The sequence below is a fragment of the Euleptes europaea genome, chromosome 18 (assembly GCF_029931775.1).
Source record: "Euleptes europaea isolate rEulEur1 chromosome 18, rEulEur1.hap1, whole genome shotgun sequence".
Taxonomy (NCBI): Eukaryota; Metazoa; Chordata; class Lepidosauria; order Squamata; family Sphaerodactylidae; genus Euleptes; species Euleptes europaea.
Genome location: NC_079329.1, coordinates 27387043 through 27403789, shown reverse-complemented (window position 1 = coordinate 27403789; position 16747 = coordinate 27387043). Strand labels below are relative to the sequence as shown.

General features: G+C 46.5%; 1 protein-coding gene across 1 annotated transcript in view; it reads right to left on the bottom strand.

Moving 5' to 3' along the window:
- ARHGAP23 (Rho GTPase activating protein 23) overlaps positions 1-16747 on the bottom strand; it is a 140441-nt gene that overhangs the window by 25693 nt on the left and 98001 nt on the right. Inside the window, exons 11-16 of the mRNA XM_056864757.1 lie at positions 16420-16560; positions 10328-10630; positions 7738-7799; positions 6970-7097; positions 3873-3991; positions 1690-1845 (exon numbers count right to left, since the gene is read on the bottom strand). Coding sequence (XP_056720735.1) covers positions 1690-1845; positions 3873-3991; positions 6970-7097; positions 7738-7799; positions 10328-10630; positions 16420-16560 — 909 coding nt within the window. The remainder of the gene's footprint in view (positions 1-1689; positions 1846-3872; positions 3992-6969; positions 7098-7737; positions 7800-10327; positions 10631-16419; positions 16561-16747) is intronic.

Sequence of the window (16747 nt, the reverse complement as noted above, 5' to 3'; positions counted from 1 at the left end):
AACGGTTTCACCAGCGGGGCAAACAGTGGCTCCCTGGTGCTCTGTAGGAAACGGCATGCATAATCAAAACAAACTCAAAGAGAGCCAGCGTGGTGTAGTGGTTAAGAACAGTGGTTTGGAGCGGTGGAGTCTGATCTGGAGAACCGGGTTTGATTCCCCACTCCTCGACACGAGCGGCAGAGGCTAATCTGATGAACTGGATTGGTTTCCCCACTCTTACACACGAAGCCAGCTGGGTGACCTTGGGCTAGTCACAGCTCTCTCAGCCCCACCTACCTCATAGGGTGTCTGTTGTGGGGAGGGGAAGGGAAGGTGACTATAAGCCGGTTTGATTCTCCCTTAAGTGGCAGAGAAAGTCGGCATATAACAACCAACTCTTCTTCTTCTAAGTCGTCAGAGGGGTGACCGCGAGGGAAACAGCCATAAATAAAAGGCCTGAGTCTGCTGACTAGACCAGGAACGGCCCTGGGGAAAGTATATCATGTTTTCAGGCCTCAACCATGAAGTTTACTGGGTTACCTTGGGACAGTCACACACTATCAACCCAACTTACCACATAGGGTTACAAGGATAAAATGGGGAAGACAGAAATTAGTATACTGCTCTGAGCTCCTTAGAGGAAAGGGAGGAATTACAATACATGAACAACACATGAAGCTGCCTTATACTGAACCAGACCCTGGGTCCATCAAAGTCAGTACTATCTACTCAGACCGGCAGGGTCTCCAGGGTCTCTGGTGGAGGTCTTTCACATCACCTACTCGCCTAGTCCCTTTAACTGGAGATGCTGGGGATTGAACCTGGGACCTTCTGCATGCCAAGCAGATGCTCTACCACTGAGCCACGGCCCCTCCCCAAATTAAAAAGAGATAGATATAAACAGACAAATCTTTCTATTTACATGTGTTCTACAACTGTGGGAATCTCACAATCTTCTTTTGTGGGGGGAAACAGAACTGCAGGAAAGGAAGAAGGCCCACACTCTCCTGGATTATCCCCTAAATGTTGTTGGAAACAAATGGAGGCTTGATTTCTTCAGGTGATACAGTTTGGGAACAGCAGTACAGACCCGTGAAAAAATATTCCCAACCTGTTTATCTTGCTCATGTTATTACAGCCCTTTTAAATTATAAATACAACCTCCTTTTGATTTTTAAATATGGTTTTAAAACTTTTAAAAAATATTTCTTTCTGTATGCATATTAACAGGATTGGGGCTGAATTCATAACAGGGACAAGTTTGTAGCCAGAAACGTACTAATTTCTAGCTCAGTCTCTTGGCTTCCAAGTTAAACTGCTCTTTCTATGGGACCAGGGCCAGGCTGACAGGAAGAAAGTAGACTCCTTTGAAATGTGGTGTTGGAGGAGAGTGTTACGGATACCGTGGACTGCCAAAAAAACAAATCAGTGGGTTATAGATCAAATCAAGCCTGAACTGACCCTAGAAGCTAAAATGACTAAACTGAGGCTGTCGTACTTTGGGTCTTGGCTTTGCTATGGAACAAACATGCTCTTCTGCAGTTTAGCGCAGATTCATGCACATAGCCTGTACTACAGCAACATGGCCACTAGGTGTCAGTGCTACCCCACAACATAAGGATATATTTTTGCACGAGTGAAACATTGGCTAAAAAGGGCTAAGGTGGGTTTGGGAAGGGGGGGGGTCTTGCAATGTGCCACCACACTCACCTCCTCCTGCAGGTTGATTTCCGCAAAGCCTTTGTTGAGCTGTTCCTGCAGGCTGGACACCATGGCATTGTTCCCAGGGACCCGGTAGATGCCCATGTATTCCAGACCTTTATCTTCCACCACTTTGCAGCAGGCTTCTACGATCAGAGGAACTTTCTGCAGAAGGCAAAAAAACATGGAATGAGGCTGGCAGCAAGGGTAACAAAGATCAAACCCAAATAACGGCGGCATGCATTTTAATATGACTGTGCTGATGACAAATCAGTGGGTTGCACATCAAATCAAGCCTGAACTTCTGCCAGCCTGGAATATGGTTCTGCTTTAGTCACTGGGAACCATTCCTGAAGAATTGGATTCCGGAACTACTACTAATATATGAACAGTATGTTGTTCTTGTTGAAAATGGCACCCAAAAGACAGGAGGCAACATTTTTATGACTAGCCCCTGGTCACTTTTGCCCTTCTGAAGGTCATCATAAGTTCTGGTATCATACTGGCTTGTACTTCTTGGGAAGAATCTTTAGATTGCATTCTGCAATAAGGCACTTCACTCTGCTCTTGCTTCTGAGCTGTAGGGGTGGTTCTGTGGGTTTTTTTCTTGGAGCTGGAGTTTCTATATCCCCTTGCTTTGTGCAGATACATCAACTAATGCTGCTTATGCTCCAAACTGAAGACCTGCTGATGTTGATCAGAAGATTGCCTCAGACATCCTGTGCTTGCTTCTCGGTGTGACCTTTTTAATTTCTAATTATTAGGGCCTTTAATTTAAACAAATCAGAAGTAGAAACTATTGTGTTCTCATGTAAATGAATGATGTACTTCCAAGTAAAAAAAAAAAAATCAAGTCTGAACTTTCCCCAGATGCTAAAATGACCACGCTGAGGTTATCATACTTTGGTCACATCATGAGAAGACAAGAGTCACTGGAATAGACAATATTGCTAAGAAAGGTTTTTACTCTGTAATTCAATATTGCCATTAGACTTTTTTAGACAGTTGGGTATAATCAGCTCATTTCTTGCTGTATTTATTGGCATATAAGACCCCCTTATTTAGATTATGCATAGTTTCCTAGTTAACCATTTGTATTTCTTTTTTGTTGTTGTTTAATAAATAATATTTTTTTAAAGGAAAAAAATAATGCCAAGAAAAATTGAAGGCAGGAGAAAAAGAGGAAGACCCTACAGGAGATGGATTGATTCAACCAAGGAAGCCATGACCCTCAGTCTGCCAGACCTGAGCAAGGCTGTTAACAATAGGACAGTTTGGAGGACACTGATTTCTAGGGTTGCCATAAGGTGGCAGCGACTTGACGTTACTTCATATACACACTGGCGATCTGGACAATGCATAGTTAAATTGTGGAACTCCCTGCTCACAACAGGCGATTGAGACTGGGAAGGGCAGCCATGAAGGCGCTAGAAAAGATTCTTAAGTATAAGGATGTGTCACTGGCAACCAAGACCAAGTTAATTCATGCCATCATAGTCCCTATTACTATGTATGGGTGTGAAAGCTGGACAATGAAGAAAGCTGATAGGAAGAAAATAGATTCCTTTGAAATGTGGTGTTGGAGGAGAGGGTTACGGATACTGTAGACTGCCCCCTCAAAAAAAAAAAAAAAACAACAACAAATCAGCAGGTTCTAGATCAAATCAAGCCTGAACTGAATCTAGAAGCTAAAATGACTAAACTGAGGCTGTCATACTTTGGTCACATTATGAGAAGACAAGAGTCACTGGAAAAGAAAATCATGCTAGGAAAGGCTGAGGACAGCAGGAGAAGAGGAAGACCCAACAAGAGATGGACTGACTCTGTAAAGAAAGCCATGGCCCTCAATTTGCAATATCTGAGCGAGGTTGTTCAGGATAGGACGTTTTGGAAGACACTGATTCATAGGGTCATCATGAGTCGGAAGTGACTTGATGGCACTTCACACACACACACAATACACACACACACACACAATACACACACACACACACAATACACATAAAGGCAATGTGAAAAAACGAATTAAAAAATTAGAAAACAATGCAATAAGTACTGTGTAACAATACCAGAAAGCAGTTAAACTGCTAGACTTTTTTACTGAGTTATACTGCCAGAAATCAAACTCCAAGCATGGCATAATGCGCTAGATTTCCACAGGAAGGACACCCCACCGATAGGAGAAGGCCTACCTTGTTGTCGGGAGCTTGCTGGCAGTCTTCTAGCCTCACACCGAAAGCCCGTGGGGCAGCTTTCTTGTTTTTCTTCATTATGTTGATGCCCCAAGGGGCTTTCTGAGGGACGCTGTCATCTGAACAAACAAAGGCAGGGAGAGGCAAAGTTAGAGGAAGAGGAGAAATGCAGCAAGCTATGTCTAATAAAGCTGATAGGAAGAAAGATTCCTTTGAAATGTGGTGTTGGAGGAGAGTGTTACGGATACCGTGGACTGCTAAAAAAACAAATCAGTGGGAAAACAATCAAGCCGGAACGGACCCTAGAAGCTAAAATGACTAAACTGAGGCTGTCGTACTTTGGTCACATTATGAGAAGCCAAGAGTCACTAGAAAAGAAAATCATGCTAGGAAAAGTTGAGGGCAGCAGGAAAAGAGGAAGACCCAACAAGAGATGGACTGACTCTATAAAGGAAGCCACGGCCCTCAGTTTGCAAGATCTCAGAAAGGCTGTTAAGGATAGGACGTTTTGGAGGACACGGATTCATAGCGTCGCCAGGAGTCGGAAGCGACTTGACGGCACTTAACACACACACACACACCAAATAAAAACTACTGCCCTAGAGTCTGTCCTAAAGACTGTGCCACCAGCACAATGTATTTGCGTTTGTGGGTCTGCTGTAGAGGATTTACCCCATTATATTTTCGCTTGTCGTCTTTATGCAATATAGGGGGGAAATTCCTTCGTACCATATTAACTGGGTTAAACTTGTTTCCCAACTCCAATAAATTACTATTTTTTATTGTAAGATACCGACAAGCAGGATGGTGCTGCTGCAGTCGTCCTGTTTGGGGCACTTCCTAGAGGCTCCTGGTTGGCCACTGTGTGAACAGACTGCTGGACTTGATGGGCCTTGGTCTGATCCAGCAGGGCTTTTCTTATGATCTTATGACTCATTTATCACTTATAGGCGGTTACTTTTTGCTCTAGTACCTAGAACAGGGGTGGGGAACCTTTTTTCCGCCTAGGGCTATTTGGATATGTATAACATCATTTGCGGGCCATACAATGGAGTTGCTCCTGCTCCGCATGGTCAGGGTGGACTCTACAGCCGGCTCCTGCTACCTCCGCCTAAGAACTTGCCCCCCCACACACACACATTCTGGCCCTGCCCCCTTTAACCCCTCCACTGCCACCACTTCCGCCCCCATCCCTTTTGTAGTACAGAGGGAATATGTTTTTCCATGGCCCAGGTGGGAAAGGGTTAACACACTTTCTTGGGCGGTCCTAGCAGCTCCATAGCTAACAACTCTTCCGCAAGGGGGGGAAGTTCCTTTTCTCGGCAAAACAAACTCACATCCGCCTTGAATAGAAGTTATTCCTGTCCGCGGGAGGGGGCAGATCGCCAGTCTTAGATCCTTCTGAGCTAGAGATCTTCCAGGACCCACGAAGGGTCAGATTGAATGATTTTGCGGGCCTTATGGCCCCTGGGCCTGACGTTCCCCACCCCTGAGCTAGAAAGATAAGAGCCAAACTAGTGCCAACGAATGTTTGCCAGAACTGATGGCCAGCTAGGAAATGTTTTAATTATATTGTATTTTATCATATTTTATATGGCGTTTTGTATTTTATCTTTTATCTTTATTTTATAATTTTCTTGTTTTATAGTTTAATTTACCTTGTCATGGCCTTTGGCCATCTACAAATAAAAATGTTTACTTAACTACTTACACCTGTGGTATTCGATCTCCAATGGCTACGGCGCACATGGAAGTCACGATGTGCAGCACGAGTGGGTGATGTGACCCACAGCTGGCAGAAATAGTACTTGGCAAAGCAGTGCTTCCCAGGGCTGTACTAACTCCAAGAGCAAGTGGGATATCAAAAGTCTGAACGTTCCCATAAAAATCTTGCAGGTGAAAAACTGACCTCGTCAGGGCGGAGAATTTTGCAGGTTTTTTTTTTTTTTTTACATGCTAGCTTTCTACATGCAGGCAGAAAGATTCTGTACATATGCACATACAGCTGTATGCATGCATGCAGCATGGGATTCCCACATATACTATCAGCTGGTATAGTGCAGGAAGCCTGTACCCCATGCTATTTCTGCACAAACCATTTCTAAGTATACAATGACCAATGCTCAGCATTTAGAAAGATTTCAGAGTCAGGACTTGGAGCCTAAGAGCGGCATGAAATGTAGCTGGAGAACTAGAGCAAGTGGAAACCCCAAACACCAAGGAACTTTTTATTTCTGTTTAAATACAGGCACGTCACAAGTGACATTCAACGAAAGCGCTACAGAAGGGCCAAAGAAGTTTAAGTGCAGGTGCTTAAGAGGAGATGTGATGTAAACATACCATTAAAAAGAGCATTTGCAGACAGCCTTTGCATCACCATCGGTAAGCCAGAAGCTCACATTACTTCCATTCTTAAGTTGTGGGTAGGAAACAGAGGCTAATGGAAGCTAGCTTTCCCACGGCTACCCATTGAGTCCATAGCTGTGATGAGAAATGAACCCGAGCCTCCCAGGAACATACGTTCTACAAACTACAGAGCTACCAAGCACTCTGGCATCTACCCAACACAACTCCCATACAGCTGAGTTTAGGAGGCAAACGCCAGGAAAGAGAGCGAAAATGTCCTGGAAGGGTTTAGCCCCAGTAACAGTCAGGTTTTTTTTTTTTTTAATTGTGCGCGCGGTCAAGTCACAGCTGACTTATGGCGACCCCAAAGGGCTTTTCAAGACAAGAGATGTTCGGAGGTGGTTTGCCACCGCCCACCTCCACGTGGGCTTGAGAGAGTTTGGAGAGAACTGTGACTGGCCCAAGATCACCCAGCAGGCTTCATTTGTAGGAGTGGGGAATCAAACCTGGTTCTCCAGATTAGAGTCTGCTGCTCTTGTGAAGGACTGGGGAATCAAACCCAGTTCTCTAAATTAGAGTCCACCACTCATGAGGAGTGGGGAATCAAACCTGGCTTTCCAGATTAGAATCCTGCCACTCTTAACCACTACACCACGCTGTTTAAACATGTACAGGCCTCCTCTACTGGATATGATCTGCTAGGGGCACGCAGGCTCCCTCCAACGCACATGCGCAGTCAAGCCCTTCATACCTCTTGGTGTTATGGCATCCTGGCGTGAGGAACGGGGTGCTCCTGTTCCTATCTGTTTCTGCGACTCTGGCTTCATCCCCTGCCCACGAGGTCCTTTAGGGGAGGAGTCTGGTTTGGTCCCAGCAGAACTGCAAGGGAAGAGGAACGAGACACGGCATCAGTGCTAGGATTCTTGTCTCCTGCTCATGCATATTAGCAAAGTGGGTTTGCCCACCGACTCAGCCACAGAACTCTTCCAGAAACATCTTTAATAGGATGGGAACTCAGATGACACATTTAATCTCAGTTAAATATGGTATGGTACAGTATGGTACAAGTTTATTGTACATAGCCAAAGGCTGTTACAATTGAATAAGCATAAACCAGAACAGCATCTACAAGAAAACAAGTAAAATCCAAGCACAAATATACATTTGCATCAAATCACATTCAGCTGTCCGGTTTAACTACAATACTGGCTCGGATTTTCCTTGCCGCAAAGGCAAAAATAGACACACTGTAAGAAACAACGGGGCCATTATCAGACAGGAGAAAAGAAAGCTTCTCCTGAACAGCTAATATGAGATAAAAGTAGATCTGGGTTCACAATATAGAGGGCAGAGATCTTTTTTTTCCATTGGAAGGAACGTTCCATCGTGCGAGTCCCCATCTGCATTGTAAAGTATTACAGTCCAAATACAGATTTAACCCTTCTGCGAGAACTAGGCATAACTCTAGACAGCTGGGAAGCAGGTGGAAAAATGACAGTAAGGGAGACATGAAACCTACCTTACTTTCCTGTAATCATTCAGCTTCTTATTAATAAGTGCTTGGCTTGCAAACCCAGGGTCCTAGGGGGGAAAGACACAAAGAGAAAACAAAGAAGGGTTAACGATCAAACTTAAGGTTAACCTCTCTTTCCCGCTGTCAAAAGTCCCTTTCCACGAAGAATCTCGGACAGGCTCAATGCAGTTAGAAGCACACACTGAACAGATGAGCCCTCGCAGATGCTCTTAGAGTCACCTACGAAAGACTCCACCAGCCCAATTCTTTTTCCCCCTGTTGCAGACTAGAAGCCGCTTTTTACACTGAACAAAAATCTAATTATAAAACATTTTCTGTCCAGTACATTTCTAGAGTCAGGCAGGGGAATCTGTATATTTGAATTATCTCCCTTGCAATTATCTCCCCTCAGTGGAACAGGCTTCCTCAGGAGGTGGTGAGCTCTCCTTCCCTGGAGGTTTCTAAGCAGAGGCTAGATGGCCCGTTCTTGCATGCCTAGGGTAGTGCCGATCGCCACTTTGGAGTCAGGAAGCAATCTTCCTCCTGGCCAGATTGGCCAGGGATCCTGGAGGGGTTGTTTTTTTTTTCCATCTTCTGGGCACGGAGTAGGGGTTACTGGGGGTGTGAGGAGGGGAGGTAGTTGTGAATTTCCTGCATTGTGCAAGGGGTTGGACTAGATGACCCTGGTGGTCCCTTCCAACTCTATGATAAAAAAAGAAAAAAATCTCCCCCCACTTTTTTCACAGAGGAAGAGGGAAAGAATACACTTAGAACCTTTCTTTTTCCCATCAGCTGGGTATGGATATTTGTGTCTTTGGGGAGAGGTATTAAAACATGCAAGCTCCCACCCCCAGTGTAAAATCCTGGAAAATGTTTGCCATTTGACTGTGCTGAACATATGAACTTGTCCTAGCAGTATGATCTGCTGACCAGCAGAGGTAGCTGTAAGCTAACTGGAGCTTATAACATTCAAGTTTGAAAAGCTACTTCATCCTTCTTAAAACAGTTTTATTGCATCCCATCGCCCTCAACACAAGGGATAAATAACAGCTCAAACTTTCTTGGGGAGGAGGGAGAGAAAACAACTTTTTCTCTCCCCCAGTACCAGGAGGATCATTAATAGCTGTGAACCATCATTTGATTGATCAGAAAATCAACAATGCGCATCTGAAATAGGTGGCAGTAGGTATAGTTTATGAAAGCCAGCGTGGTGTAGTGGTTAAGGTTTTGGATTAGTACCTGGGAAACCCAGGTTTGAATCCCTGCTCTGCCATGGAAACTTGCTGGGTTACCTTGGGCCAGTCACACACTCTCAGCCTTGACCCTGGCAAGTATTTGGAAGGGAGACCTCCAAGGAATACCAGGGGCAGAGGCAGGCAGTGACAAACTATCTCTGAATGTCTCATCTTGAAAACCCCACCAGGTGTCCTGGCTGACTTGACTTGATATACGTATATTTTTTGCCCTGTAAATTAAGGTGTCCTGGCTGCAATCCAGAGTTGAATGTTTGCCAAATTCCATATGCCCAGCAATACTTCTAGCCAAATTCCACACCTGATCTTTAAACTCCATGCGCCAACAATTTTCCAGGATCTTTCTGTTGCCTCTGGGCACAGAGTAGGGGTCACTGGGGGAATGAAGGGGAAGGTGAATCTCCTGCGTTGTGAATAGCCCAAGTTTGGGAAAGAAAGGAGCAAAGCATGGAAAGACCTGAATAGTGGATGATTAGGAGGTATCATGGGGATGCTCAGTTTTTAAAAAGCCTTTAGCTTGAGTGCCAAAGAAGAGCAAAAACCCTGGGTAGAAGCAATGTTTCTCAAGCTTACAGGCAATTGCTGTTTTTTGTCCAAAGAACTTGTAAAAATTGTTAGAATTACCATGCTGGCATTACCAATGCTGATTTCTCCATGCCTCTGCCTATCACTCCTAATCCAGTCATGCCTGCTAATGTCATTTACTTGCTTTTGACATTTCCATTGTCAGTGTGTGTCTAATTCACTCGTCTCTACTTAAGGGTAGATGGAATCACATTCTAGCTGTATCCGAAGAAGTGAGCTGTGGCTCACGAAAGCTCATAGCCTGCCAGAAATTTTGTTAGTATTTAAGGTGCTACTGGACTCTTGCTCTTTTCTCATGCTGGCAAGGTTTTACCGTACATCCAGAGTGGTAGGACTGCTACACAAAGAGGGGACAGGCGTGTGTGGGAACACTGCACGAGCAGGCAGAGGCTTCTCTGAAATTTTCGCTGCCAAAGAGGCAAGTCGCTTTTTAAACATGACGGCTTGCCTCTTCCGCAACAGGAGCGGCAGCGGCGGCAGCTGCAAAGAAACCTCTGGCTACACACCAGATTCCTTTCCTGAACGTAACATTATCACTCCTTTGTCGTGCACCCTGTGCGTGTCCCATCATGCCACAGGACACTTTTTTGGTTTCTGCTTCACCAAAACTAGACTGTGGCATGCTACGTCTTAGCAGGCAGCTCCCTTCCTAGGAGAAAGAAGTGAAAAGCGGGGAGGAAGCAAAGCCGGGATTGCGAACCGGAGCGCATCTGACAAGCCAGAGACCCGGCAGGCAGGCAGCCGCTGGCGATGCTCACCTCGCCCTCGCCTTTGCTGCTCTCCCTGATGGCTTTAATCCAGGCCAGCATGTCATCCCGGTCTTCGGCCTGAAAGAGACATTCACAGAAGTCAGCGGTCGTCAGCCGGAAGACGTGCTTCCTCTTGGTGTCGCTGTAGGAGATGTCCACCAGGCACGCTCGGACGCTGATGGGCGGCTGCTCCTCCTCACCTGGGGGCAGGGCACATGCCACAGCCTCCCGTCGGTCTTTGCACAGGTAGAGCGAGTGCGAGCGTAGGACAGCGAAGGCCCGCTTCCACTGCCGGATGCTGCCGCCAACTTTCTGTAGGGGGGGTGGGGGTGCGAGGAAGGGAGAGACAGAGGGAAAGAATTGAGTGCGTGGGATAATGAGGGAGAAAGAGACGCACAGAAGGGAGGGGAAGGGGAAAGAGTGGAAGGGGAAAGAAGGGCTCGCCTACTGAGATCTACAGAGGTGCTGTGTGCAAATCCTGACGAGCAATCCACCAGCCCCAAAAGTCACAGAGAGACTCAGGGTTGGATCCCACGAGCTGTCAGTGGAAAGCGCTGAACTTTTCCATGTTCCTTTCTAGCCCCGGGAAACTTTATTCCTGGGGCCTGCTTGGTATAACAGCCACACGGGTCTGCGGGCTGCAAAGAAAAGGGGGAAGGGGATAAAAGGGGTTTGCTGGAAGCCGCCCTGAGCCCCACTCAGTTGGGAAAGGGCGGGATATAAATTAAACAAATGAAATGACATGAAATCTGCCTTTCCGTCCCCTCCGTCAGCACTGTCCCACTGGCGGGAGAGAGAGAAGGCGGCAAATTATTTCCCTCCACAGCAGCCTCCCAACCTGTGTGGCGATTAGATGATGCAGGTTCCACAACTGCAGGAATAAAATTTCACCGGGTCAGAAGGAAAACTGCTGTGGGCAGGGAATGCAGGTAAGATCTCTATCTCGTGTCCACAGGCTTCATTCAGACATCATTAATTTCAACAACGGGTTGAAATTAAATCAAAAGAGTTTCCGTCTAGACATTAGGAAGAATTTTCTAACAGTTAGAGCAGTTCCTCAGTGGAACAGGCTTCCTCAGGAGGTGGTAAGCCCTCCTTCCCTGGAGGTTTTTAAGAAGAGGTTAGATGGCCATCTGTCAGCAATGCTGATTCTGTGACCTTAGGCAGATGATGAGAGGGAGGGCATCTTGGCCATCTTCTGGTCACTAGGGATGTGGAGGGGGGAGGTAGTTGTGAATTTCCTGCATTGTGCAGGGGGTTGGACTTGATGGCCCTGGTGGTCCCTTCCAACTCTATGATTCTATGATTCTATGATCACAAACATACTGGTAGCATGTTTCTGATGAGCATAAACCTGGTTTAATTAGCCAGGGTCTCACTTTCCTTTCTCCCTTCACGCAGGGAGAGCAACGGAAGACATCCTGAGTTAGCAGTTCTTCGATCTAACTTCACTTTGCTAGGATGCCTGAACGCGGGCGGGTCAACAAACAAGGATTTGTTTCTTTCCCGTTCCTGGGGTTCTGAACCACAGTTTTATCCTGAATTGAAAGCGGGCTTCCTGACAGCTCAAATACACGTTGCCCTTTCTTCCATGTTTATGTGGGATGACTTTTTCCTTCTGCAAATGCAGCCTCAGGGTTGGTGTCATCAATTAGGAGAGCAGCTGTGGAGAGAGGGAAACTTGAACCCTTTTCTGTAGAAGAGCTGTCAAGAGTTCAATCTCCTCTTTGACACTTAAAGTTTGCACCTGTATTGAGTTTTTACTTTCTTGACTTGTGCAAAAACACACCAAATTATGAAACCGGAAAAAATAATAATATACACAAAGCACATTTGAATGTGAGCTTATTTTTTTAAGGCTGGCTGCTAAATAAGGATTTTTAAAATTTTGCTTTGTGTGTGTGTGTGTGTGTAAAGTGCAGTCAAGTCGCAACCGACTGATGGCAACCCCAGAAAGGGGCTTTCAAGGCAAGTGAGAAGCAGAGGTGGTTTGCCGCTGCCTTCCTCAGCAGAGTCTTCCTTGGTGGCCTACCTTCCAAGCACCAACCCTGCTTAGCTTCCAAGATCTGACAAGGTAGGGCTATACCATGCCACCTTCCCTCCCTTTCTTTTTTTACGCAACTGGAAATTTGGAATATAGAGCATTCCATATTACAGTGATGCACCAGAATCAATTTTTTAAAATACATAAATTCAAGTTCCATCAGTATCCCTGAAGATCCATCACCATTGCAGAAGATTCGTATTTAAAAGGGGGTTGGGCACTGATTTGCTGTCTGTAGGGAGTACTCCTGTAGGATTAAGTAAGGTTTAGGGGAGTACCCCTGTAGGATTAGTTAAGGTAGGGGATAGTAAAGCTGGAGTGGGCTTAAAATCAGGTGGAAGACAGCATTCGGATCCCTCCTTAACACCCCTGCATTGCAAACACCCTCATTAACATTTAAAGCCTTACTTATTTTACACAGCATTTCTGCTTCTGCTAACCTGACTCCTGCATCCATGTTTCCTGTAAACATAAAAGGTCAAACCTACACAGTAACAGAAGGAATTCAGAGTCACAAAGTTTGTTCCCCCCAACCCATCAAGTTCCATGACAGTACATTTAATTGTCAATTGGATTTCTCTATTGTTTCCACCCCACCCTCTGAATCTACAAAAATATACCCATTTTTACAGGGGGGCTGCTCGGTCGAAAACAGAGGGGTTATCCGTTAAGCTCTGTACAGGAGGCCCAGAAATTCCCAGCTTAAAATCCTCAAGGCAGCAGCAAGGTGTCTCAGCCTTGTCTCCCTTGACTTATGCAGAGGGAAGAGTACAGAGATATTCTTTAGATGGAGAGAATTTGCTGTTTGCAGGGAGTGCCCCTGTAGGATTAAGGTAGGGAATAGTAAAGCTGGAGTGGGCTTAGAATCATAGGTCGTTAACACACAGCTTGTTTGTTCCTGCTCAATCTCACTTTTCTCGATCCCACTTTCTAAAAACTCAAACGCATGGTGCGATGGAGGCGAGGAAAGCCCGGCCAGACAGCAGCGGTGGCGGCACCTCACTGCCCCCGGACCCCATGCCCTCTCTCTCCCTGCTCCCGCACCTCAACCATCAGATTTCCTTGACCCATCGCAGTTCCCCCTCGCCTCCACCCAGGGGACGTTGGAGCGGTGACAGGGCCTTCAACCAGTTGCCTCCGCCTCGACCCACTGTTGGCTTTCCCTTGCCTCCACCGTCCTCGGGGTGAAGGCAAGGAGAAGCCAGCGGTGGGTTGAGGCAGCGGTGACTGGTTAAAGGCCCTGCTGCCGCACCGACACCCCTGAGGCAAGGGGAAGCCGCTGGCGGGGGGCGGCTCCGCCTCTTATGGTTGAGACATGGGAGCGGGGGAGAGAGAGGGCATGGGGTCCGGGGGCGAAAAAGTGCTGCTGCTGCTGGGCCGGGAGTCGACCCGGAAGCGTACAGGCACCGGCAAGTTCTCGCGGTTGCAGCGTGGCTGCAATTTAAATCGGGAGAAACCAGAAATGAGATAACCAGGGGAAATTCCGGAAGTTGGTGGGTTGAACATGATGGCGGGAGATGGCCATGCATGTTCACAAGGGAAATTCGCTTCATTTGTGGGATGAGCGCAAAAGAAAACGGCCATGCGTTTTCGGCCATAGAATCATAGCGTTGGAAGGGGCCATACAGGCCATTTAGTCCAACGCCCTACTTAATGCAGGATCAGCCTAGAGCATCCCTATAGAACCACCTCTGCATTAAACGCCACAGGAACAGAGGGCTGAGGCAACGATACTGCACGACTGTCCTTTAATCCCAGAAGTCTAGATCTTAATTGTTCCAGTCTGTCAGTCTGCTAACCATTGGGAAGGCAAAGAAAACTTCTGTGGGGGGAGGACCACAGAAGCCTTGCTCCCCAGAGGTTGGAAGCTTCTGAGATTTCACCAGATATTGGCTTCAGACTTTTTGTTAAATCCATGATGGCTAGAAACTTCCTTTCAAACCACAAAAAATGCTATGAATCTCAGGATGCTTCCTCAGCCATCCGATGTCAAGTTTCGCCTGTGTGTTGTGAGGCTGCGGAAAAACAGAATGCGAGCAGGGTTGCAGTCAGGGTGAACGCGATGATGACTGTAGAACTATTTGCAAAATCGAAACTCCCCTGTGGAAGACACTGGAAGCCACAGCCACAGCTGACTCCTCCAAAGGACCGGACTGATCAGGAATGTCGTTCTAGGGAATCTTTCTTTTGTTTTGGAATGCCTGCACAACTAGTGAGTCTGGATGAGGCAGCTGCCTATTGCTCGAAGGCTCAGAACAGCAAAAGAGCTCTGACGCACTGGACCGTGCTACCCAGCATCCTATGGCCAGCTTCTAGGAAGTACTAAAATGGCAAATATATAAATTTTAATATGGTGCACGGTAAAGTTAAAAGATAGGAGCCCCGTGGCGCAGAGTGGTAAGCTGCAGTACTGCAGTCTAACTCTGCTCATGACCTGAGTTTGATCCCGATGGAAGTCAGTTTCAAGTAGCCAGCTCAAGGTTGAACTCAGCCTTCCATCCTTCCGAGGTCGGGAAAATGAGTCCCCAGCTTGCTGGGGGTAAAGGAAAGATGACTGGGGAAGGCACTGGCAAACTACCCCGTAAACAAAAGTCTGCCCAGTAAACGTTGGGATGTGACATCACCCCATGGGTCAGGAATGACCCGGTGCTTGTACAGGGGACCTTTACCTTTTTAAAGTTAAAAGGCCTATGTTTTGACCTAACACACTGTTTGATGAATACACATCCTTACAAGCCCAGCATGAAATACAAGGTGGGACATGGGAGCCATGTTCTAGTATACAAGGAATAAATAATTTTACAAGAAGCCTCATAATACTAGAAGGGCTTTTATGTACTTTCTATCGTGCATTATGATATTATATTGTTAGGATGTGTACTAGACAACAATGACGTCCCTTCTCAGATTTCACTCCTTTTTTCCAAACTAAAAATAGCTATCAATGCTCCAGTCATTTTATGGCCCTGCTCTGCATCTTTCCCTACCCTGCAGCATCTGTTAGTGCAGGGGAGGGGGGGGGGTCAGCCGCAGTATTCCCAAACGGCAACACCCTGAATTTATAGGAGGGAATTATAGTTAATAGCCATTTTGTTTTCAAAACCTTACCTAACAAACCCTCACATGTGTTGACATTTTCAGCTGGTGTGGTGTAGTGTTGAACCAGGACTGGGGAACCCCAGGTTCAAATCACTATCTGCCATGAAATCCACTGGGTGACCATTCTCTCTCACCCTAACTTTAAAATGAGGAAGAGAGAATTATGTATATTGTTCTGAGCTCCCTGGGGGAAGAGTGAGATAAAAAATGCACTGCAGAGACAGAGAGACAAACAGATAGCAAAGGGTCTCTCTATCTGTCATCTATATATGTCTGCCTAGTCGTCCATCCACCATGACTCCAGGGCCTCATTTTCTGGAGAGTAACAGCCAATAGGTCCTGTCATTGCAAAGGTGAAGTTAGGGGATTCTTAGTCTTAAGCAAGTCATTGTACCTACGGGACCGCCTCTTCTGGTATACCCCCCCCCCCGAGAGCTTTACACTCAAGGAACAACAATTTACTGGTGGTTCCCGGCCTGTGGAGTGTGCTGCTGTCCTCGACAAGGGCCAGGGCTTTTTCGGCCCTGGCCCTGGCCTGGCGGAACAGTCTTCCAAGTAACATCAGGGCCCTGCGGGACCTAAAGGAATTCCGCCGGGCCTGCAAAACAGAACTGTTCCACCAGGCCTACACCTGAGGGCAGCCGCAAGTCTTTTTCACTTTCATTATTTGCTGGCCTCCCCATCCTCCCCCAACCTGGTTTCGGGGTCCACTGTTGGCCAGGCCTGTCTAGTGGCTGTAAATGGAAGGAAATGCCATCTTGTTTTAATATAAAATAAGAGTGAGCTTTAAAGCTTGTTTTAATGTATGTTTTAACTAATGTTTTATGATCATGCTGTGACTCGCTCTGAGTCCAACTTGCTGGGAATGAGGGCAGGATAGAAATGTGATAAACAAATGAACTCAGAAGTCAGTCCCATTGTGTTAAATGACCCTCACTCCCAGAAAAAATATACCTACCTTGCCTTTCTTGGTGAGGATCTGTTTGTAATGGAGCCACCCCTCTTTCCTCACATCGCTGAAAGTGACGTCAGTCAAGTCGGAGGTCGAATGCCGCTTCGACCGGGTGGTGTCTTCGGAGGTGCCGAGGCTATCCAGAGACTGCAAAGAGAAGGTGAGACAGAAATCAAAGGAAGGATGACGGACATCCCTGACTCAAGGGATATACTCAAGTGTCAGAGTATAAGGCAGGGAGGAAGACAGTGGCGACCCAGACTGGATTGAGATATTGATGCTTGAATGGGCAGAGATGAGAGAGACAGATGTGCAAGCAGAAGAAGCAGAAGAG